Source organism: Symsagittifera roscoffensis, chromosome 6 (genome assembly GCF_963678635.1).
Source record: "Symsagittifera roscoffensis chromosome 6, txSymRosc1.1, whole genome shotgun sequence".
In the NCBI taxonomy this organism is placed as follows: Eukaryota; Metazoa; Xenacoelomorpha; order Acoela; family Convolutidae; genus Symsagittifera; species Symsagittifera roscoffensis.
In genome coordinates, this window is record NC_087067.1 from 28,071,759 (window position 1) to 28,094,737 (window position 22,979).

The 22,979-nt window shown below is 36.6% G+C and overlaps 2 protein-coding genes across 2 annotated transcripts; one reads left to right on the forward strand and one right to left on the reverse strand.

The window, feature by feature from the left end:
• The first annotated feature begins 1,651 nt into the window (after window positions 1-1,651).
• LOC134847887 (GATA zinc finger domain-containing protein 14-like) lies at window positions 1,652-8,185 on the forward strand. Its single transcript, XM_063865146.1, has 3 exons — window positions 1,652-3,084; window positions 7,258-7,401; window positions 7,836-8,185. The coding sequence occupies exons 1-3, from the start codon at window positions 1,742-1,744 to the stop codon at window positions 8,065-8,067; spliced, it is 1,719 nt and encodes a 572-aa protein (XP_063721216.1). The 5' UTR covers window positions 1,652-1,741; the 3' UTR covers window positions 8,068-8,185.
• Window positions 8,186-14,101: 5,916 nt separating this feature from the next.
• Window positions 14,102-22,488, reverse strand: LOC134847532 (huntingtin-like). Its single transcript, XM_063864589.1, has one exon. The coding sequence runs from the start codon at window positions 22,483-22,485 to the stop codon at window positions 14,266-14,268; it is 8,220 nt and encodes a 2,739-aa protein (XP_063720659.1). The 5' UTR covers window positions 22,486-22,488; the 3' UTR covers window positions 14,102-14,265.
• Between the last annotated feature and the right edge of the window lie 491 nt (window positions 22,489-22,979).

Consider the following 22,979-nt stretch of genomic DNA (forward strand, 5'->3'; position numbering starts at 1 on the left):
GGGGAGATGTCCTGTAGTAGCTGGAGGATTAAAAGGATTTTCTCGGACTTGTTCAGATGTAGGGGTTGAACCTAAATAATCTGAGGGGATGTTCGATGTGTTTTTTGTTGTGTTGGGGTCTGGTGAGTACTTTGAATTGTGCTACTGCAGAGGTCTATAGGGTTTGCTATTGGTGAATGAGGTATGTTGAATTAAACTCTGGGGGTTTGCAAATTTCTATTTCGTCTTGGATGAATTTTTTGTCTGTTTTTTTTTCGTGCGTGTTTTGGTTTTGACTTTGGTGTCTTGCTCTATTAAGATTTTTTTGGAGAGGGGGCTATATATTTGATACTGGTTCATATTGTGGTTCGCTTAGAGATGCTTGGCGAATTACTGGTTCTAGTGGTTCGGACAACTTTCTTCAAATGTGTATGGATTATCTTGAAAAGAGATGCGCGTTGATGATTATACTTTTGGCTATACTCATAGAGTAATTTCAGATAAGGTACACCGTCTGCTCGTCACGCTATCTTATTTTTGGCCGGATAGATTTGTGCAACTACTTAGTCTAATACCAATCTTAATCTTACTCTTATATCTCCTAGTCTCAATAGATCTAGTGTACACCGGTTTACGCGAGTTAGTTCCAGAATGAGAACAACTGTATTCTAAGTTTAATTCAAATTGTTCTGATGTTGAAACTACAAGTAGTTTCAACACTTACAAATAAGTGGGTTGTTATTTTGATGGATTGGTTAGTATTTAATATTTTATAGAGATAAATTACCATAATAATAACCAATGATAAATACTAGTTTAGATCTGGTTCCAGAATCGTAATGGAGAAAGCGAGAAAGAGCTTTAGTTTTCTTAGGTGTGTTTCTTGCAAAAAATATCAAAAATAAAAAAGAGAGTGGTTTGTATGACGATGGGTGATGTGGTGTATCTACGATTATAATCGATTATAAATCCATTTAACATCTAATTTTGGTTAATGAATAATTGTCAATTTACTAATTTGGGACAACTAAAGTCCAATCAGTCTTGATTCCCACGCCAATTAAAAAAATTGGAATAATGTGTGCGTTGAGAGAAAAGGTTCTGACCATTTTCAGTTTCAGAACAGTTTTTTTTATAGATGAAGAGTGAAGACTTTACGGACAGTGTTGCCTTCTCTTTGTTCTCTTTACGGCTAAAATTAAATGATTAACATGAACTTTAACCAGTAATAAGTTGATTTCTTAAAAAACTCTAGAATCATTTACTTTAAAACATAACTGTGGTTTTAGAATAAGTCTCCTTGAATAGATTTATTCCAAGATCAAGTTTGAAAGCGTAAAAGAAGAGCTAGCTCAATTTTACCTCATTATTCCCAGAGTGGCAGAACAGTAATAAATAGAAAATGCGAAACTAGGAAACAAACTATATGTAATGTTTTAGCTGAGACTGCTGCATTTTGATCTGCCCAATATTAATACTCTATTGACCCTTATTTGTTTTCTTTTTCCATCTTTCATGTGGTATACCGAACCGACATTTATATGCCGAAAAAGGGGTTTTTCAAATTTCTTATTGATTACATTTTATTGCACGTTTATTCCACGAGTAGGCATTTTTGTACAAGATATCTCAAAATTCAATTCATCATAAACCAAATTCGCATATTAACAAATCGTTACACTTATTTGTTGTTTTGATATATCAATAGTAACAATTTTCTGTGTTGACTTCAAATTTAAGGTCAACTTAAATTGTTAAGAACATGGCACAGTTTTCTTACCAATTTGGGACAGTTTCAGTTGTTTTTCTGTTTTTTGCTTTGTCCCATTATAAAGTGCACCCTTATATGCATTTCGAATCGAATGATGAACCACAAAACGATCATTACGAGAACCAGGAACTGACTGAAAAGAAGCCAGATGAAGCAGTTGACGCTTATGACCATTGGGAAAATAGCGGACAATTTGAAAACATGTACGCCTATGATCATCTGGGAAATAAGATCTTTTTCAACTCTGATGACAGTCATGGTCAAAAAGAAAAAACCGAGCAGGAGGAAAATTTTGATCCAAAAGATGAGCATGATGATAGGAATAACAAAGGCATCTATGGAACAAACGATCAAATGGAAAATAGATTTGATGAAAAACTTGATCCATACAGTCAGCCAGAAAAAAGCGGACATTATGAGAATTTGGACCCCTTTGGAGCAAATGACCAAAACGGACAGAATCAAAAATTTGACCCTTACAATCTCGAAAACAGCAACCAATTTTACGAAAGATTCGACCCTAATGGGCACCAGGAAAACAGAAGATACCCTGGAAATTTTGACACTTATGCCCAGCGAGAAAGTCTCAGACAGCGTGAAAACTTTGACCCTATTGGCAACCAGGAAAACAGAAGATACCCTGGATACTTTAACCCTTATGCCCAGCGAGAAATTTTCAGACAGCGTGAAAACTTTGACCCTATTGGCAACCAGGGAAACAGAAGATACCCTGGATACTTTAACCCTTATACCCAGCGAGAAATTTTCAGACAGCGTGAAAACTTTGACCCTATTGGCAACCAGGAAAACAGAAGATACCCTGGAAACTTTGACACTTATGCCCAGCGAGAAAACTTCAGACAGCATGAGAACTTTGACCCTATGGGGCACCAGGAAAACAAACGATACCAGGAAAATATTGACCCATATGCTCAGCAAGAGAACAACACACAGCGTGAAAACGTTTATCTTGACGATCGAATGGAAAACTTCAGAAATCATGAAAAAATTGACCCAAACGATTTCAATGAAGGAAACATGAATGATTTCAAATTTGAGTATGACCCCAATGATTTCCAGAAAAATAACAAATATCATGAAAATTACAACCCTTATGACCAAGTTAGAAATGACAGACGTTTTGAGAATTACGATAATTATGACGATCAACGGGGAAACAGACATTATGAGAATTACGATCATTATGACGATCAACGGGGAAACAGACATTATGAGAATTACGATCATTATGACGATCAACGGGGAAACAGAGGTGATGAGAATTATGACCGATATGACTTCCGCCGACAAAACTATGATGGGCATAACGACAGGTTAATTAAAATTTAATACATTATTATCTTTAAAAAATTAAAATAAGGTTTTGCTTTCTCCCAATTTTATGATTTTCGATTTTCACATTAATTTAATTCAACGGTCTAGGATTTTGTCAGACGTATGAAAGTATGCTTAATGTGAGGATTCGTCTTCATTACTGGCGAGTAACCATTTTGCTAATAGTAAATAAGTATCGGGTCAAGTTAACATAACATCCCCCCCCCCTCAATTATATCAGGTTAAGATCTTCCACCCCAGCTTTCAATTTAAATTAAAATCGCTAAGCCAACTAGTTATGACAAACTTTGTGTTACTGCATGCTGCAAGAATGTTCGTATATCAGGGCAAAACCCTGAAGGTTCTGAATGCACCTTTGGGTCAAATTTTTAAATACAGAGGCGAAACTGCGCTTTGCAAACACAAGCGAGGAAAATGCAAAAAAGACCTTTAAGCAGGCAAAACAAAGTGGAATAAACCAAAATAAAAAACTAAAAAAAACTCAGAAATTTTTTTTTTGCTGTGATTAGGAGAATCACATTCTCATATCTCCTCCAAGATTGCTTGTAATTTTACTAACACTAGCCAACAAAAGAGCAGCTACAGTTTCTATCAAGTTTCCAACGCTATTTAGCAAAAGTTCGACCAAAAAAATCTTTCAATGTTCCGAATTTGAATCTTCGACCTGTTGATATGGAGTTTCACGTCCTGGAATTTGCGCTACGGTTGCTTGGAAATAAACTAGTGGCCAGGCTAATGCTGGATGCGTGTGTTTTAATATTTTAAATCATATTGTACTGATATGTAAATAAGTAACTTTGAAAATTTCAAAAAAAAAATTGAATTTACGCAAAATCCTAGTGATTTCTCTGCTTTAGGCGGCGATTAGCCGCTTATTTCTTATTTTAAAAAGAAAACTACTACTATCTCTTTCAAGTAAATTGTTTCTCTCAGATTTGGCTGGGTAGTTAAAAAGAACCCAAAAAACGATCAAAACTTCAAATTTGGTTTTTCCTAAATCCATAAATTTTCTCTTTTAAAGCATGGAAATGGCCTTTTATGCAGGAAAATTTTTCTCATTTTTCTACAGAACTCCTTATATCAGATATAGCTCGTAGTTTTTGAGAAAAAGGAGGAATTTTCTTGGAAAAATTATTAAAAATTCAAAAAATTGATTTTTCAGAATTCCAAATCGGCTTTTCTACTAACAAGTAGGGTGTAACAGATTATGCAGTCAAATTCTGAACACCATGTTAAAGGATAAACTATCGACCTCAAAATCGACAAGTTAGTTTTTGCAATCATGCAAGCTTTCAAAAATTGGACCTTCTCTAATGCCATATTTTTTCAAAATGTAAGTCATAAACTCTCGCGCAGAAGAGAGTCGCACAGCTGCTTTTTGTTTTCGGTCAAAACTTTAATTTCCAATTTCGCAAATTAGTTTATGAGAAAAGTCAAAAAAGTTTTAAAAAATAACAAATTGCCAAAAATGGGTATGTTTGAGGCCATAATTTTTCTCTACCAAATTTAGGAAACAACCTCTTGCGAACGGTAGATCCCCATAGTTTGCTCTTTTGATTGAAGCTCTTATCTCATATTTGTGCTTTCAATTTTTGAGAAACTGAAAAAATTAAAAAGAGTTAGGTCAAAAGTCCTCCTACTGAACCTTTCGAAGGTCGTAGAACGTGGGGTAAAATGAAAAAAGACCAGCGAAATTTACAGGCACATAGATGAGCAGCAGATTTTTGCATTGGTGCCATTTTTTGAACATCATAACCATAGTTTCAGCGGAAAGTGCGGAATTTTTTCAGCGCGTCGCAAAAAAAAACAAAAAGCAACAAATCCCATACATTTTAACAATACCTTTTTTTTTTCCTCAAACACTAGCCAACAATAAAGCAGCAACTTATGCTATTAGTTGCCTATGCTCAAATAAGCTTAAATACAATTAAATTGAAGTATATCAAGAGTGCAACCAAATGAACATTTTTATTTGCGGCTTAGGTTGGAAAAAAAATTCTTCGTGAAAAACACATCGTTTCGATTGTTCGGAAATGGTAAAAAAATTGATAATTTATTATAAAAATTCTTTTTTTTTTCTTACTTAATTTTACCTCCACTCACGCTATGTAGGTCGCGTATCCTAGCAATAGCACCAAAAGACTTGCCTCAATTGAAGTTGGAACGATTTAATCAAATGCTTACTCCTGTTATAAGAACGCAATATATCGCGCGTTTATCCCAAATTTGCCAAGCTAAAAGTTTTCAAACCCCCATAATTTAACAAAAACCGATGAACAGTTATTGTTTTCTTTAAGCTCAAAAGTCTATGGAGCAGTAACAGCATTAAAAAAATTAAATGAAATAAATTTAAAAAATTTTTTTTTTTCTAAACTCGAGATTTTTTGTACAAAACATCCCTCAACAAGCCATTTGAAGTACAAAGTGACATATTTCGCTCATATTAGCAAATCAATTATGACAAAATAAGGTTCCTTCAACAAATTTGGAACGATTTCTATGACAGATTAAATCTCCACTTACGCGTTAATAGAGCGAAAAATATCGCGCGTTAATTGTCCCATATTGGCCAAGCTGGCAATCAACTTGACAAAAAATGATAACAGGTAAAATATTTTTAAAGTTATTTTAATGTGTTGTGTTTGCTGTTTGTAGTGTGATGAGGAGATCGAAAATAGGCTGGAACTTGGGCATATTTGATACAGAAAGTATCAAATAAGCCTAATAGTTATAGTAAAATCGACATATTCCTCAGAAGTTTTTTTTATAAAGAAGTAGAAAAATGGAGAAAAATTGTTTTGCCGACAACATTTCAAATTAAAAAAATATATATTTTAATCATACTTGCTTTAAAAAAAAATTTTTTTTTCAAAATTTTACTTTACTGGTGTTAAAATATGTTTTAAGGCTAAAACAAAGACTTATCACCTTATTATAAGACTGCTCGCTAGCTTTATTTACTTAAAAATAGACAAAAAATCGGAAATTTTAAACCGTTTTTTCTCAACTGAAAGAATTTTTTGAAAAAAAAAAATTACATGGCGATTTAATCTAGGCTAAGAAAAATGGTTATAAAAACCTGCGGGAAAAAATGTGGCTTTTGCTTGGAAAAACAAATTGAAAAAAAAACTGAAACACAAACGAAGAACAAATTCCTCCACATTTTAGTGGTCGGAACAATGAAGCTAGCAATAAGCAGTAATTATGTCAAACTTTATGAAGCATTGCGCGTGCGGTAATTTTTTTCGAACACTGAAAAAACTCGTGATAAATATTTTCAATAATCAAGTTATACTTTTGAACAAAAACAGCCGTAACATTCGAAGTTTTGCTCTGACAAGCAATTTGGTTCAATTTTTTTTTCATAAACTGTGGGTGCAAAATATGTTATAGGGATTCACATTTATAACCAACAGAGTTACTGGATGATAAGTCATCCGTATTTCTAATAAAGTGATCAAATATTTATGCTTGAATGGTTTTTGTATTCTGACCAATTTTCACTTATACTTACTACATTCCGTCTGAAACAAATTGTTGTTGTTGTCTTGAGCTTAAACGTACAAAGATATTATACCTGTGACTATTTTTTCGTAAAGTTAATGGGGTCTAAAATTAGCCATATCGGGAGGCAGACTATTTCGTTTCCGAAAATAGGCTACTAGACGCTATATGCATCATTTTCACGGCTCGTGGGGTTGGGGGTTCAAGAGAAAAAAAATAAATTTCATGTTTTTCAACATTCACCAATTACTTAAATAAATGAACTATACTCTAAGTGCTGTTTTGCTTGGATAGAAGCAGTCTTGCATGGATTACAATTGAAATATCCACGGTCTTGGAAGAAGTTTGCTCTTCAACAAGACGATAAGTACATTATCAGCATGAAAAACTGGCTTCGAAAACTAATATTATGCTTCGTGTAAAACTGGCTTCGAAAATTAATATTATGCTTTGTGTAAAAAGATATTCACATGATATCATGCAAAATTATGATTATGTTGTCTCGCTCTCTGCTCCAAAAGGTGATCAAGTCTAGGGGGAGGGTTGGGCACTAATTGGATTTTTGGCTAAAAGAAAAGTCGACTTTTCTGTATGAGGAGAGATTCCCCTCCCGTTTCAGCAAAACTAGTGCAGTGATTTTGTTATAGGTATGGGTATGATGGTTACGGTTATGGCTACGATGAGGAGTACCAGTACAGGTACGAGGACTACCAGGAGGACTACGATGAGGACTACAATGGAGGGGGTGGGCGATACCATGACATGTTGGATGGTCATTACTCCTCATACAGGTAAGGCAGATGATTGTATGGCCACACACAACATTCGTACCAGATGGCAATTTTCCTTAGGCCATCCTAGCCGCAGATTCTTTTAATTTGTCAGCAAGGACATCTAAATTACAGTTTGAGATATGATTGTTCAAAGGCAAAATTTGTTCTGAGCTATTCTAGTTCTATGAAACTTAACATATCGAGTCCGTCACCCGGTAAAACGTGTGAGAGTTTTTGTACCAAAGAATGAACATAGAAAACCGATCAAATTGAGTTTCCGAGAACTCTCAAAACCTACCCTCTTTTGATCTGGGTATGTGAAAAAACTTTTAATAATCTTGCAAGAGCACTTGCGTGTAGGATTAAGTACATCTTGATTTTTCTTTCAAGAACCTTGCAACAATTGCATTCCACGTACACTAGAGCCTCTTCTCCAAACCGTACTGTTTTAGTTCACTGGATCCTGAAAAAGAAAACCAGGGCTGGGACCCTGCCATGTTCGTCAAGAAGCTCGAAGCGCAACGAAGGACCATGTGCAACAGAGCGAGTGATTGCACAGTCATGTGCAAGCAGCACCAACCTCACGACTTCAAAGAGAGATTTCCAAATTGCATTCTATATGGAATCTGCACCAATCATTACTGCAGTTGTGGTTGCAAGGACCGAACTGAACTGAGAAAATGAACCAACGTTAATAAAACCATTGTATCCTATGACTCTTCAAAAAGTTTTGAATTTTGGGTGAAACCTTTATATGTCTGTTTTTCTTTTCAGTTTCCTCAAACAATGATTCCCCAGAACTTTAAAAGCATCAAATTTTCCATAAATTGTCAAAGCACAAATTAAACATTCATGTCGAAAAAATTTATCAAATAAAAGACATCTATTTGCGTTGGACCATTGAGTTGCGTTCGGCGGCAATGCAAACGAAGTTAGAGGGGGGCGGGCACTTAAAAACAACAATATGGTTGCTTCAAACCATCCAAACTATTTGGCTTGCGTGAAAAACACGGAAAAAGAAAATGCATGAAAGTAAGTTCGCCTCTTTTATCAGTATTTGGTATACGTCACCCGTCAACTCACAAAATGAAAGTCACGAATACTGATTAAAAGAAAAACCATACAAAAATTCCGAAAACTTCCAGTAACTCGAGAAAAATTTTGCCTAGATTTTTTCTATGAATAAAAGTTTTTTTTTCAGAACTATGAGGTTAGCTCTCACGTGACACATGTGTTTCGTGACGCATGTTTTTGGTTTAATGGTGCCACAGATTTTTTCAATTTTGAGAAACCTCATGGGTCTAATTCGGACTCAGGGGCCAATGTCGTGGACTCAATCCAAGGGCATTATGCACCTGATAAGAAGAGGCTAGAAAGCCAGGTAAAAAAAATTACTTCAAAATGTCGGTGGATTGAGGCCCGCCATGAATTCCTTGGTTGCCAATGAAGCAACATAACTCCGTCCAGAAAGGTACCACAAAAGCAAAATCAGGTACCACAAAAATTAATCAAAATGGTTCGCATGATACATCTATTAAAGCTAGTTAAGCCGTGATTCACACGACATCAAAAAGTTTCGAAAATTTTGTTGGGAAAAACAGGCCTACAAATTTCGAATTTTAGTCTAATTTCGAGCGAGTAATACGATCGAGAAATCTTCTGTATTTGAAAATTGCTCGTTTAGGCTCAGAAATTTAAATTTACTGCAAGGAAAATTACGAGGAGCGGCGGGGAAGTGGTTACGTGTCTCCGCCTCTCAATCGAGGCCCACCATGATCAGTGCCCGCTGATTGAGGATGAGAAAAACAACCAAAAAAAATTGCATGTAGTTCTTAAGTGATGAGCTGTAGAGTTCGTATGTTGGTCGTTTCCCTCGTGGATAAATGATCTTAACGGTTTTAAGAACTTCAGTTTGCACTTTTTTGTTTAAAAAAATAATGATGAAAAAAATAATCCCGATCTGAGCGAGATCGGGATTATTTCAAAAAAAATTATCTTTCAAATAATCCTGATCTGACGGAAAAATCCAAATTTTTGTCATTTTACAATACGCATAAAAAAATCAATCAATCATTGAGAGCATTAGCTACGCAGAATTTGACTGGTGGCCCAGCAGTTTACGGTTCCAAAAATGAAAAAAGGTACAAATTTGAATGAGCGTGATGTTGAAAATTGTTTGAAATTTAAGGCGGATTTCACAAAAATTTATGGGCCAAAAACAACTCATACACACAACTACCAACGATTGCGCATTATTTTAGCGAAATTTGTTGTATGAACGTATCAGTCTGAATCGATAAAATTGTTCACTTTAACGATGGATTTCTTTTGCTTTGCGTAAATCTCCCTTTGATCGTGTACAGACAATAAAATCAAGCACTGCTCAATAGGCAAGATTTGATGATTCTTGTTTAACCCAAGACACCTAACTAAAGTTGGACCGATGAGGGAAAAGACTCTGAGGGATCAATGAGATTTTAGCAGAGTTATGAACATTGAAATTTTTCACACTTTCAGCAGAGATACAAAAATATTGGTATCAATTGACTATTATTACAAACGAGAGACAATTCCCACCGTTTCCGTTGATGGAAGTGGTTGCAAGTTTTGTGAAAAACATTCCCAACATTTACTCAGGTTTACAGTGTTCGGAATTAAAAATTGAAGCAACAATAAAAGCTGACCGCAAAAGTTTGCATTCTGTAAAACTACTTTGCACTAATTTTTTCCCATTCACGGCGTGACTTTGAACAAGGAAAACGTCCACCTTTGAAACAAATTAAACGCCTATACAAAATTTCATGAGACCGAGTTTTCTCATGCCGAGGGCTGCGTAAAAACTAAACTAGCTGATCAAGAAGTTTACTCCTATGAAATAAATCCTTCGTCTTAAAGTAATGATTAAATTAACCATGATCGCCATCTTACAGTGGACAGAAATATCTCGAAGTCGTGTTTTTTACGGAAAACTAGTTGCTAATTTGTTCGCCACGGATCAATTTTTGATCCCTAACAGCAACTTAAGTGTACGGCTCACTAGTTTGATATCAAATTTTTTTTCGGAAAACTCAAAATACTAGTCCAAAAATTTCAGTTCGAATGAGACGCAAGTAAGCTTTTGCGACATGTTATACGGTGTCTGCAGACACTTCAATGCAAGATGAATTAAGGAAATGGCCCGCCATATAAAATTATAACAAGGCAAAAAGATTTTTTAAGGTAATAATCACGGCTCAGACTCGGTTCGGGAGAAAATTTACAATTTGAGCTCACACGACGGCTGGTAATTGTCAGGTGTCTTGTCCTAAAGCTATTTCTAATGGTCAGTGAACAGCAAATCCACTGCAATTTTTGAAACGTAATTTAACATCAAAACATTTTGTTTGAAATGGTTTTGACATTGTAGACTATGACACAATTGATTATCAGCAAGTCTACTATAAAACAATTATGATTTTTTTTTCTATTTAATTTGCAAAGAAGTGTTTGGACAAAATATCCCTGTAATTGTTTGAAAGGATTTAACACTAATACGTGTGATGTATTCATTTTTGTAAAAAAAAAACGAAACTTAAACTAATTAGATCATTGCAAATCAAATATTTTGTTTCCTGGATTTAGTCTGAGACTTTAAATAAGTGTAGAGTTAGTTTTACAATTCCAGCGCTGATAAAATTTTTGAATAATTCTTGTATATCACGAACTATTTTTGATTTGAAAATTATATTTTCTTATAATTTTCCGAAATGAGATTTTGTTAAAATTCTCCGAATCAAAAATCCGTGTTGAGCTCAATGCATTTTTTTGATATGCTGCAATTTTGCTTAAAATAGCAGAAGTTGATATTTAGTATCACGAACTAAACCGTACTCCACAATGTTTGAATTTTACCAAAATCCGGCGGTTCAGATGGTTTAAGTTTGTCCTACAAAAAAAATCACGAGCCCCAGAATCTAGACCCAGTATTTGACATAAGTCGGACGGTTCAGCTGATAAATTTATTTCTTCTCTCTGTTCTCTTTCGTAAACGTGATTTTCTATTTTTTCTGTTGTCTCGTTAATTTTTGGTGTAAAGTTTTGTTCGTAGGAAATTTTTTTTCATAGTCCTAATGCATCAGCATAACTTTGGAGGCAAGGCTGAAACCTTCTTTGATGCGGTATCTTAAAAAAAACCGAGTTAGTTGTTTTTGGATCCCTCTTTTGTTTTGATTTTCAAAAAAAAACAAACGATCCATGTATGACGTTTTAAGTTTATTAAGATATGTGATTTCCCTGAGCGCTGTTTCACCAGTTGGCGCTAAAAAAACTTATTCCGTCAGAAAACTAGAAAAAAACGTTAGTGTGTTATCTGGATAATATTTCAGACTTGCATGTATTAGTAATTCAAGGAAAAAAGACTGTCAGAGCAACTGATTTGTAGTAGATGAATGAGTACAAATTTGAACAATGTACACAATGAGTTTTGGACAAACAGCATTATCTAACTAATTGATTCAAAAATTAGCACTTACCTGTTTGAACTATCAGAGTGAGTTCTTTCTTGGCACACATATTTTCCGTGGACACGTGGTTAGCTTTTATTCGCGAACTTAAAGCAATAAGGGAAGAATGGAATGGGGTGACCAACATAAGTTTACAACCTCTTACGCTTTTTATTAAATTGCACTGATAATTCCGATTAGCCATCAGTTTTAGTTTTTTGAACAGATCGAAGAATTAAAACATCAAGACTTCGATATTTATAATCAATTAAATAAACAATTTTTTAATTTTTCTGGTTTGGTGAAGTTAATAAGTTTATACGCTCACGTTGTATCCAAAGAGTTGATGTTTAAATGAGTTGCTTTGAGATTTATGACGATTTCGGCCGAAAAAGATGAGATTGTGTTCATTATAAATGTATTTTTCATTATAAACAAGCTACTAATTTGATTCGGAGTTAAAACCAGATAAATGAAAAAGTAAATGTCATTACAAATCATGGTAAACGCGGAAACTGTAAGTTTCCACGCGTCAAAAAAGTTGTCTATAGATTGTTAACCTTTTTTCACTTCAGTCGGACCATTTTTTACCCTGGTATTAAAAAGATTAGCTTTTCTAAGGAAACTTATGTATTTTAAATCTTTTATAAAACTGTCATTCTCAAAATACTCTTTTCTTCTAGAGAAGTTTTATGAAAAAATTCTGAATGAGAAAAGTTTGCAACAATTTTTTACGTAATTTTTCATTTTTAAAAGTTTCTAATGGACTGGAACCATCCAAGAGTGTTAAGAAAATTCTGAAAATCTAGAATCAAAAAGAATTTTTCTGGAAAACTTTATTTGACTGAAACTTTATTTAAAAATGTTTTAATTGTCATATCTCGATAATTTTGTATTTTGAGAAGTTCCATTGGACAGCACCAACAGCACCACAACAGGGTTTAAAATTTCAAACTTTACAGAATTTTTTATCTAAGTTTATTGGAAACTTCTGAATAAATCATACAAAAGTGTCGTATCTTGGATGTGAAAAAGGTTGAGTAATGAAGTTTGGATGGGGTTAGCTTTGCATACACTGGATGCACCCTGACATTCCCCCCAAAAGAATTGAAAATTCCAAACTTTGTTTTTCATGTCTTACTTTTTGAATTTGAACAGTCGTACTTGAAAGCTACACCTGTAGCTCCTAAGAAAATCCTGATATCAACCCACTATAAGGTCAAGAAATTCAAATTGTGAGAACTATTCTCCTTGATCTAAATTTTTTGAAATAATTGTAAGCCCCATTTATCAGAAAATAGAAAGATATGAACAGTCAAATTTGGATGCCAGATTTGCAAATCTTGGGATTACCTCGAAAGCACTCTATTAGTGTTGAGAGTTTATATTTTGAATAGTATTTTCTTTTTAATCTAATTTTTTTTTTTAATATTTTTCAATAAATCATTTGAATCGTCGAAGCGCCGAAACTTAATTAAGTTAAGTTTGAAGGCCTGATTGGTCACCTTCGCCTGCTTTTTGAAAGTGTGCGTTGCGAAGAAAGGTGAAAAATCTGTACCTAAAGCATTCACGCTCCCTTAGATGTATGGGGAAATTCGTAGCTGGCCTTGCAAATTTTCTTTTGATTGTTCGTATGGATAAAAAGACTTTGTTTTTGTTTACTTCATCATTTGCATAGAATAATTTAAATCGTTGAAATCAGTAAACCTACTAAATGTTGCAACATATTGGCATGTTAACTTGTCAATTCAGGGACTCTTTTTTTTTATCAGACCCCAGCCGTACATCTACCTTTCTAGCATGGGCATTTCTCCAGATGGGGAGAGAGACTTCATCCATTTTGCCGTAACCGGACTCACCCCTCCAACATGCATTAAGTGAAACGCCTCACGTGTTAAAATGCCCAAGAAAATGCTCTAATTGCTTTTAAATGCGAGACTTGCGTTAAAAAAGTGGTCTAACTGTATAAAACTATGCTTGCAACCTCGCTTTCAGAAAAAAATGCGAGAAATTAAGACTCCGTTTTCTCAACACAGGAAATTCGAAAATCTTTTCTAAATTCTTTTTGAAAAGGATCAAATTAAAACTGAAAAGCCTTCAATATGGCACCTAACTGATATGCAAGAAAAATTCCACCTAAACATAGATTCATTTTTAAGCTACGATGACTGGGTAAATGATTTAGCTTTCTTACGAAATAACAATAATTACACATCATATATCTTGCAAAACAAAACTGAGCATTCAATTGTGAATTTATAAAATAATAGATTACAGCATTAACATATCAATCAATCAGTCTCTAATTTTATAAATTTGGCATAAAAATTTACATAAACATCTACCGGGGCAAGCTATAAAACATATTATGATACAGTTCATTCGACTTCAAAAAATGATTTCAAAAACTTGAAGGAATGTCCCTGATGAATTTAACCTTTGATGCCTGAAGACTTTCTTTCAATTGAACTCTGTCCGCTTCGCAATCCAAACCTGCATTCAGAATCCGTGCACTTAAATTGCACAATTCCTGTATCACCGAGACCCAATTGCTCCAAGACTGAACATGATAGGATGATTTGTGCGCCGTGCTGTGATTGGTCAGTTTCTGTTTGATCTGGTTGAGAACTAATGAAACCATTGGTTCCGCAAATGGTGATTCAATTGCAGAAATGAACATGAGGGAAATAATATTACAGGCGTCTTCAGAAACCGTCAGTGGGGTAATAATACTCGGCAACGGCGGCCACAAAAGTTCAAAAAGAACTTTTTCGCTGTTCGTTTTGATCAAATCTTGGAATATTTCGAAGACCAGAAACGCGCAGCAACTCTGGCTGAAACTACTGCGGTGTTTTTGTAGCAGACTGGTCGCTTTGTAGAACCGTTCGTGAAGGTTCAGATAATCAATCATCAGCCGACCTAACGGGCGAACAATTATCAGGGCATGCTGGGCGGACGAAAACTCAAATTTTTCAATAATTCGAGTCACTCTTTCGATCGAGTCAATTGAAATATTTTCATCTGATTCAAGATTATGAACTGCGGGTGGATAGTAACTGTATATACAAGACAGAAGCAAGCTCAAACTGAAACGGATCATCGTTTTTGTGGATGCATTTTTGATATGTTCGAAGCAGGTTTTGATCACGAAATCGGCCACTTTCCGATTGAGCGATTGGCTAATTACTAGTTCGTCAATTCGAGTGAAAATAGCACAGAAGACATTTTTAGTACAAATGTTGGAGTATACTAAAAACATTTGAACAGCTGTTGACACAAACTCCGAGTCTCGTAGCTCTGTTATGAAGTTAGTAATAGTATCGAAAGTTAAAGCGACTAAGGATAGCATGTAATGCTGGGAAGGTCTTGAGGCGGCAACTGAGGTCGCGGCCGTGATTCGGTTCAAAATGTACAACTGAATATGATTAGTCACAATTGGACGAAGAATATTCTGGTTTTTACCTGCACACTTCATCAGCAGACTTAGGCCGCAGAGCGTTGTCGTTTCGATTGACAACATCGAACTATTCAGACCCGACACGAAAATCGAGATCAAATGGTCAATTTCTTCTGCATGTCTTTCTATATCAGTTGTTGCATTTATACTCTGACACAGAAGTGGTATAGTATACAATGCTGTCAATTCGTCTTCAGGGGGTAGGGTTCGATGCAGATTACTTATCAATACATACAACCAGTCGAACTGATTTGTGTCTACAAAGAGATTCGACAATAGGATCAGGCCCTTAAACACGTCACATGTAACTGACGTCGGAATTGTTGAATCTGTCAGCCAATGATGACATTGCTCATTAAGCAGAACAACACACGAATTTAGATCTACCTTTACATGTTCAACCACACTTTCAGGCAAATGGGCGAACACGCTTTGCGACAGCAATTCTGCAAAATGAACACTCGACGATTTGACAACTCCTTTGAACTGCGACGTTAACTGGCGCTTCAGTTTCGCCACACTTGCGTAGTGAATTTCCGGAGTGACTCTTCTGCCCGAATTGAACTTAGAAGTCCTCGAAGCCGAAAACGGGATTCCAGGTGAGACCAAAGAAGGATTCCCCGGAAGCAAGGTGCGCATAGCAACTGCAACTAGACTTATAATGGCGTTGAACGACATTTTTCTTATTTTCCACTTTTCCTCCAAGAGATCTATTTCCTCTTCGTTGCTTGAGTTCAAAACCGACAAATAAATCATCCAGATTTCTTCGAACGATTGTCGACTCACCCATCCAAAAACTTCGACTCGGGTTTGGAAATCGTAGAATATGTCGGGATCCAAAAGAAAAGATGCATCCATGTTTGGCGGCCGATCCTTTATCGACTCGACTGAGAACCCTTTAGACCACATATCTTTTGGAACCCTACAAACTTCAATCAAATCTGGGTGTCTGCATAAAGATGCAAAAGCGTTTTTCAAATAAGAAGCCAACTCGTTACTCGGATTTTGAGCATGTAACAACAACACACATTCGCTGCTTTCACGAATTGTGACAACGTCGTCATCTTTTTGAGGAACTTTTGACGTCGGGAAACAATCAGGAATTATGTTTCTGGTTAGAAGCATTAACAGCTTGCATAGTTTCAAACATCTTCCAGGCTCCCCTTTTTCGACAATTTGAGTTAAGACTGCAACATTAGGTACAAATTGCAGAAACTTGACCAGGTCCAGACAATTATGGGGGCGAGCATTGGCGTTTATGGTGTAATATTCTAGAACGACTTGGACCATATTCAACAACAATCCCCCAAACGGTGCCAATTTTTCAATCCACGAAGCATTCAGAATCAAAAAATGTTCCAAACAATTCATGAAAACATTTATCTCTTCTAAGCTATTCAAGCCATCTGAGCTTTCGTTTAACTTGCTCAGAAACCGTTTTGTTTTGGCGACGAAAATATCAGAGATAAATTCAACTAGCTGGATATTTGGTGCATTATTCTGAGATTGCTGCTCATTTAGATGACGTTGATACAAGCATACGATGAGACCAAACGTATTATCAGACCCTGAAAGATAAGACATAGCATCATCTAAATCCAGCGCATAAATGAACTTTGAGTGATCCTCGTTTGAAATTTTATCTCGGTTTTTTGTCAGAAACGTTTGTGTAAATGCAACATCAAAGCTTTCAAAATCGGATAGCAAAACCTGAGATTGTTTCAAAATTTCTCCGTCTTTGAGAAATTGAGAATTTTCGTTTGAAAGCTTTTGGAAATAAAGGGACAACTGGTCGATCAGATCGGGGAACTTTTTAAGAAATTTCATTGGATAAAGTCTTCTTGCGACTAAATCTAGGTCTTCTATGGGCGGTTGATCGCAAGTAGTCGAGTTAGCCAAATGCTGTAACTTGGCTATTACAATATTCACGACTCCGCGTTGGAATACCAAATCCGAGTTATTGATCAAACTCTCATTTGCGCACAACAGAAGGAGTACTTTGTGTGATATAGTTGGATGAAGTGCTTTGACGACAGTCAAGAACTTATTTTTAGCCGACGAATTCACAATTGAATTTATAATCAAATCGTCTTGTAGTTTCTGAACGAACAATGCGCTCAGCGCCGGCTGCTGATAGACGAGTCCTAAGAAATCCGAAACGGGGGGTTCCTCTGCCAATATGCAAACGTCTCTCAGGTGGTTCAAAATTACCCACGACATCGGTTCTGTATCTTTATTTGCAGTAGCCACGGCTGAATCGACCAATAACAAGAAACAAGACTTGATCAACAAAGTCTGAGATGGCGAATGACTGGCCTTACTTGAATCCGAGTTCAAAATCGAGGGCCACCAGCTATGATCTTTCGTGTATCCAACCGAGAATAGAATATCACACCATTGCAAGAATATGTAGGGATGGAAAGGAACTAAGAGCCGTTTCAGTTTTTCATTCATAGTTATCACGTTTGTAGAAAGAACGTAAGATATTTGCGCTCCATTTATCAAACGGGCGAAACTTTCTGCTATTTTTTTGGCCAGTGGAGATGATGACTTTATGAGAAATTGCAAATGTTGCAAAAATTTGAATATTTGTGGAGCAACTTGATTGATGTCAAAATCGAATGTTTCGAATGCGCTTAGTGTCGATACAACATGGAGTATTTGATTTGCTATCATTTCTCCTGGTTTTTCACACTTGAATAACGGCGAGGAATCCGATACAGCTCTCGTTTTGACTTCTTTGACTTTACTAAGAAAAGACTCGTCCTGAGACTGACGACACATTACATTAACTAAACTAGTCAGAATCGATAAGAAGTTCTTGAAATTGCGCAAGGAATCCGTAGGCGGTGGCTTGAAAAACAGTCGCAATAAGTTTTCAGAATTAATCAAACCAACAGAGGGATGAAGCAAACATACCAACATCTGCAATCTCTCAATGTCCAGGACTGTTTCGAAGTTTATTTCACCGTTTTCCAAAAGTGGGACTATGTTATCCGAACACTGTCTTGAAAAAGTTTTATGTTGCATTTCGCCTTCGTGCTTCGCATGTCTTAACGCAACAATAACTAAATCCCAGGCTTCGGGATAATCGCTCAGTTGTAATAGGAGGACACTTATGATCTGACGAGCCGCTTTGGATCCGCTGGTTTCCAAGTTATTACTAGTGGCCAATTGCTCTTCCGGGTCATTGATTGAAATTCCTCTTCGCGCAAACAGATCATGAACAACTGGTCTCAAAACCGAAATCGAAACTTTGTTATCCACTTTTGACAGAGCAGAGCAATGTTGTGTTATCTTTTCTAAGTAGATAATCGGTTTTCCTTCGTACTTTTGGTGACTCAGCTGAATGAAAAACGACATCGCATGTCCCATTAAGTCAGAATGAAATGGAGCCAATTCGCCTCTCAATTCGGAGAAAACAGCCAGTTGATCGCTCAGAAATTTCAGAAAACTGTGCTCATTATCCAACAAGTTATAGTTGACTTTCAAGTTGATCAACTGGCAAAGAAGTTCAATGACCAGTAAACGATCGCACGGTCTACTTGAGCTGCTGTATTTCCTAAGACTGTTCAAAACTAAACTCTCAAAGCTTTTGATGTGCTGGTTCACAAGAGGCATCCGATTTTGAAACTGGCCAAGTCTTCCTGTTTTTTGTTTCAATTCTCGTTTTAGGTTCACTTGACTTGGATCTCCGTTTGAACTTGCGTCAGGTGCTAAGTCCTGAGTGAATCTCATGTAAGGATCGGTGAACGTCGAGGTGTAGAGATACATGACATCACGTTCACGCCTCGTTTTTCCAGAATACCCTGGATCTATAAGTTGGGCTGGGTTATGACATACACTGGTTCCAAATACACTGTGGAATAGATTCTGTACGCATGTTATTGCCTTAACTGGCGTCAGATTCAAGCACAATTCAACTTGCCTCAAAATAGTATCTACATACAGTGATATTTCCCTGGTGCTAGCATAATGAAAAAGGCTTCCAATGCTGCTGAGCACTGATGAGGTAAAAATAATGAACTTATCATTTTGACTTGTCAAGCTAGATACTTTCAGACTTCGATTCATACTTGAGAGAATTTCAAAAAGGAGCATTAGGTTTGAATCATGAGAAAAGGAACTGTCCAGAGGCTTCGGAGGCGTTGGAGCCGAGGGCGCACTGGATCCTGACGTGAACATCGATATCGACTCTTTCTTGGCTTCTTCCAGAAACTTTGTTGGCAAAGATGGTAAAGTAACATTTGTATTTCTGGCTTTAGTAACCGCGGTTTCTACTAACTTCTGACCTTTCTTTCTGATCGGACTTGGAATGGTTGCGGTGTTTGGGAAGTATGACGGTAAAGAAGTCAAATTTGTAGGTAGCTTGGGGTATCCACTTTTAACTGGGGATGTTGCGGGTTCTTTGTTCCTCAAAACGTGATCTACGACATTCAAACATTTCAATAGATGATGAAACAAAGTTCCAAATAAAGAAGACAAAATTTCATCACTAATCGCGGGCCAATCTCGAACTGCTTTCATGGAGTCGTCAAAAACTTGGGGGTTTTCTAGGAACCCAATGACTGTCGAGGTCAGCAAGCTTGTTACGATGTCAAGCAAGTAAGCATGAGTTACAACGTTTGTACAAAATGAGGAACTAAGCAGATTCAGACAAATTTTTATGTTCCCGAATTTCTCGGATGAATTCATATCGGACCTTTCAGGGGTCGGGCACATTTGCCAAGAACTTGGATAATTTCTAGGTTCATAAAGCTGACTTAGCTTGCGCAAAGTTTGAAGGATTCCATTTAAGGCATTTGGATCATTTACTTCATTTAGACTGTTAAATAACATGTTGATGACGAAAGAGAGCTTTTGAGTTAATTTCGTAGCAGATTCACTATCGTCGATTCGCGAGTAACTTTTTTGAAAGTGCATTGATTTATCTACTGCGTATATTTCTGGAATCGGTTTGAAACTGGGACAGTATTTACTATGAAGATTAGTTGAAAAATTCACCAACGATTCATGCGAGTGTGTGAACGTGTTTGACATGGGCAGACATATTTTTTCCACCATTGTGGCTAAAATTTTTGAAGCATTATCTCTCAAGTTTTGATTAGAGCTTTGAATTTGCTCAGCCACAAACTGTAAAATCTGATTTTGAAGACTGAATTCTGGACTTGATTTATATGAACAGTTCGCCTCGTGGAAGAGTAAATTATTGAAATCCACATTTTGGAGAAATTCCAACGCCGAGAGCTTAATAAGCCAGTAGTTTTGCGATTTGAGAAACAATACTGCTTCTATTATGTCAACTAGCAAGGCCGAGTGAGGGCAAATTTCCATCATAAGTTGAATGTTCGAAGCTAAAACAGTCAAAGCTGACCGAACAACCGGTGCTTCCGGGTCGGAAATAGCCTTGATCAAGGCTTCAATGCTTCGCGGAAATGCAGCCGCTTCAAGACAAAGTCCCTCTAAAAATGATTTCACGATTGCGCCATAGATGTTTACGCAACCAGATCGAACCTGTGGGTCCGCATGGGTAGCAAAAAGGTACACATCATCTATAAACTGAATCTGAGCTTCGGAGTTTGAACTTGCACTCAAAAAGATCTGCAAATCTTTTATGTCTTCCAAAGCACAAAGCTGCGCCACAATTTGCAACGCTAGACATTTTATACTGACTCTAACTTCGTTGTCTGGTTTGAGTTTTGATTTCTCACCCGCGAGTAGAAAATCAGAGCAAATTAGCCTCAAAGCGTATGTTGCAGGTGTTTGTACATTCGAGGAGTAAGTTCCAATGTCAACTCCTGATTCTGGCCCTTGATTTTCCGGAGACCCATAATATGACTCCGTCATATAATCCGAGACCAAATCTGGGAACTCATTTTGATCTACATTTTCTTCGCTCTGTTTTGCATATAAGTCATCCTTCGTCGTTAATGCTCGGATTTTTTCGGGGATATCTTCCATGGACGAAGCTGTTGATCCGGCAATACTACTCGTCATTTGATCGCCACTCGGAACACTGCCGGCACTTTCCACATTTTGCTTCCGGTCAGCCAGTTTATTCGTGAACAAAGGAACATCCGCGCGTGCATTGTCCTCGAGATTCTGAAAACTTGAAGCAAGACCCGATGCGCTCGTTTCACGAGTTAATGTCTCTGTTGGCGACCAGGATAACACGTCTTCAGGATTGTCGTTTATTTGCTCTCGAGGAATTCCCCCTCGCCTCGTTAGAACTCGTTTCAGACCAAATGGACACATTTTCAGCAACGCCAACAGTGCTTCCAAAGCTGCAGTTTTTACTACACTACTTGCATGTTTGCAAAGATGACAACACACTTCGAAACACAAAGTCAAAATTGGAATCAGCGACGAGGCGTTTTCTAATTCGAATGAACATTTCTTTGCATCTATGATTGACAACAGGTGTCGGAGGCATATCAAACTTCCAACTAGACTGTCTACTCCCAAAGATTCTTGGTTTAGAGGCAAAATTTTGGAAAGAATGTTTTTCATAGCATGAAGGGTATTTACGATTGGTAAAGCTGAATGTCTACATAGATGGTAAATAGCCAATGATGCCGATCTCCTAGAAACGGCATTTTTGGATCCCAGATTGCCTAAAAAAGGTAATGTAATTGCCGATACATCCTTATGATTCAATCCGCATCCGACAATCGAATACACTTTGTCAATAAAAACAGGCAGTGTCTCCAAAACAGCCTCGTTTTCATTTACAGCCAATCGAGAGATCTCTTGGCCGAAGCTGGCTTGAATTATGTAGAATTTCTGGGGCTGAAGGTAGGGCACCAAGTCTGCAATGTGACTCAGAGCAGCTTTAAGAGATCTCGGGTTCTCACATCGTTTCAGCTCCTTGAAAATGTTCGCCAAGATTTTGAAATAGAAATTAATTTTCGCTTTTGAAATTTTCTCCAAACATTCTGCAGCGTTTGATCGTACATCACTATTTGTGTCTCCACAGTACACCAAAATGACTTCAATCACAGTTGCCAAAACTTGCGAGAAATCTTGAATTCGGTTGTCATTAAAGTCGCAAACAAAATCCGTGACAATTGTCAAATGCAGAATTTTTTCGTCTTTCCGGTCAGTATCGTTTTTATCAGTCAAGTAAACTCGCAAAATTTCAATAGATTTCGCGAATTTTTCCATGCTTAGCCTGAAATCCATTATAAATATTCACACAGTACATAAAAACTGTACGAGTAACAAAATAATCAAATAGCGGAATGTCTTGAATATGATCAAGGCAATTACGCAACGCAGATTTGTATGAAGTAATTAAACTCTGGTCGAAATTATTTAGTATAAAAATATTCACGCTGTTATTGCCGTAATAAATCTGAATATAATCAATCAGCAGCGTATGTTTCCCTATCACAACTAACGGTGCAGCAGCAAAGAAAAACTCATAAAATAGGGCTTTGCCTCAAACATATATACCAGATTGATTCTAGATTCTAACCTTAAAATGGACAAAAAACGGATATCATGCGAAAAGCCAAGGCAATGAATCGTCGAAACTCACAATGCAAGCATCCGAAAAAGCAATCACCAAAGATTGAAATACTTGGTTGATTAAAAAATCAACATTTTCCATTCTCTATCGCACAATAACTACGGATAATGAACAAAGAATTCAAAAC

Bases quoted from the DNA above. Each gene is read 5' to 3' on its own strand.
- LOC134847887 (XM_063865146.1), top strand. From the start codon at position 1,742: ATGGCACAGTTTTCTTACCAATTTGGGACAGTTTCAGTTGTTTTTCTG. The intron at 3,085-7,257 runs GTTAATTAAAAT...ATTTTGTTATAG, and splicing joins TATGATGGGCATAACGACAG to GTATGGGTATGATGGTTACG. The intron at 7,402-7,835 runs GTAAGGCAGATG...GTACTGTTTTAG, and splicing joins GGTCATTACTCCTCATACAG to TTCACTGGATCCTGAAAAAG.
- LOC134847532 (XM_063864589.1), bottom strand. From the start codon at position 22,485: ATGGAAAAATTCGCGAAATCTATTGAAATTTTGCGAGTTTACTTGACT.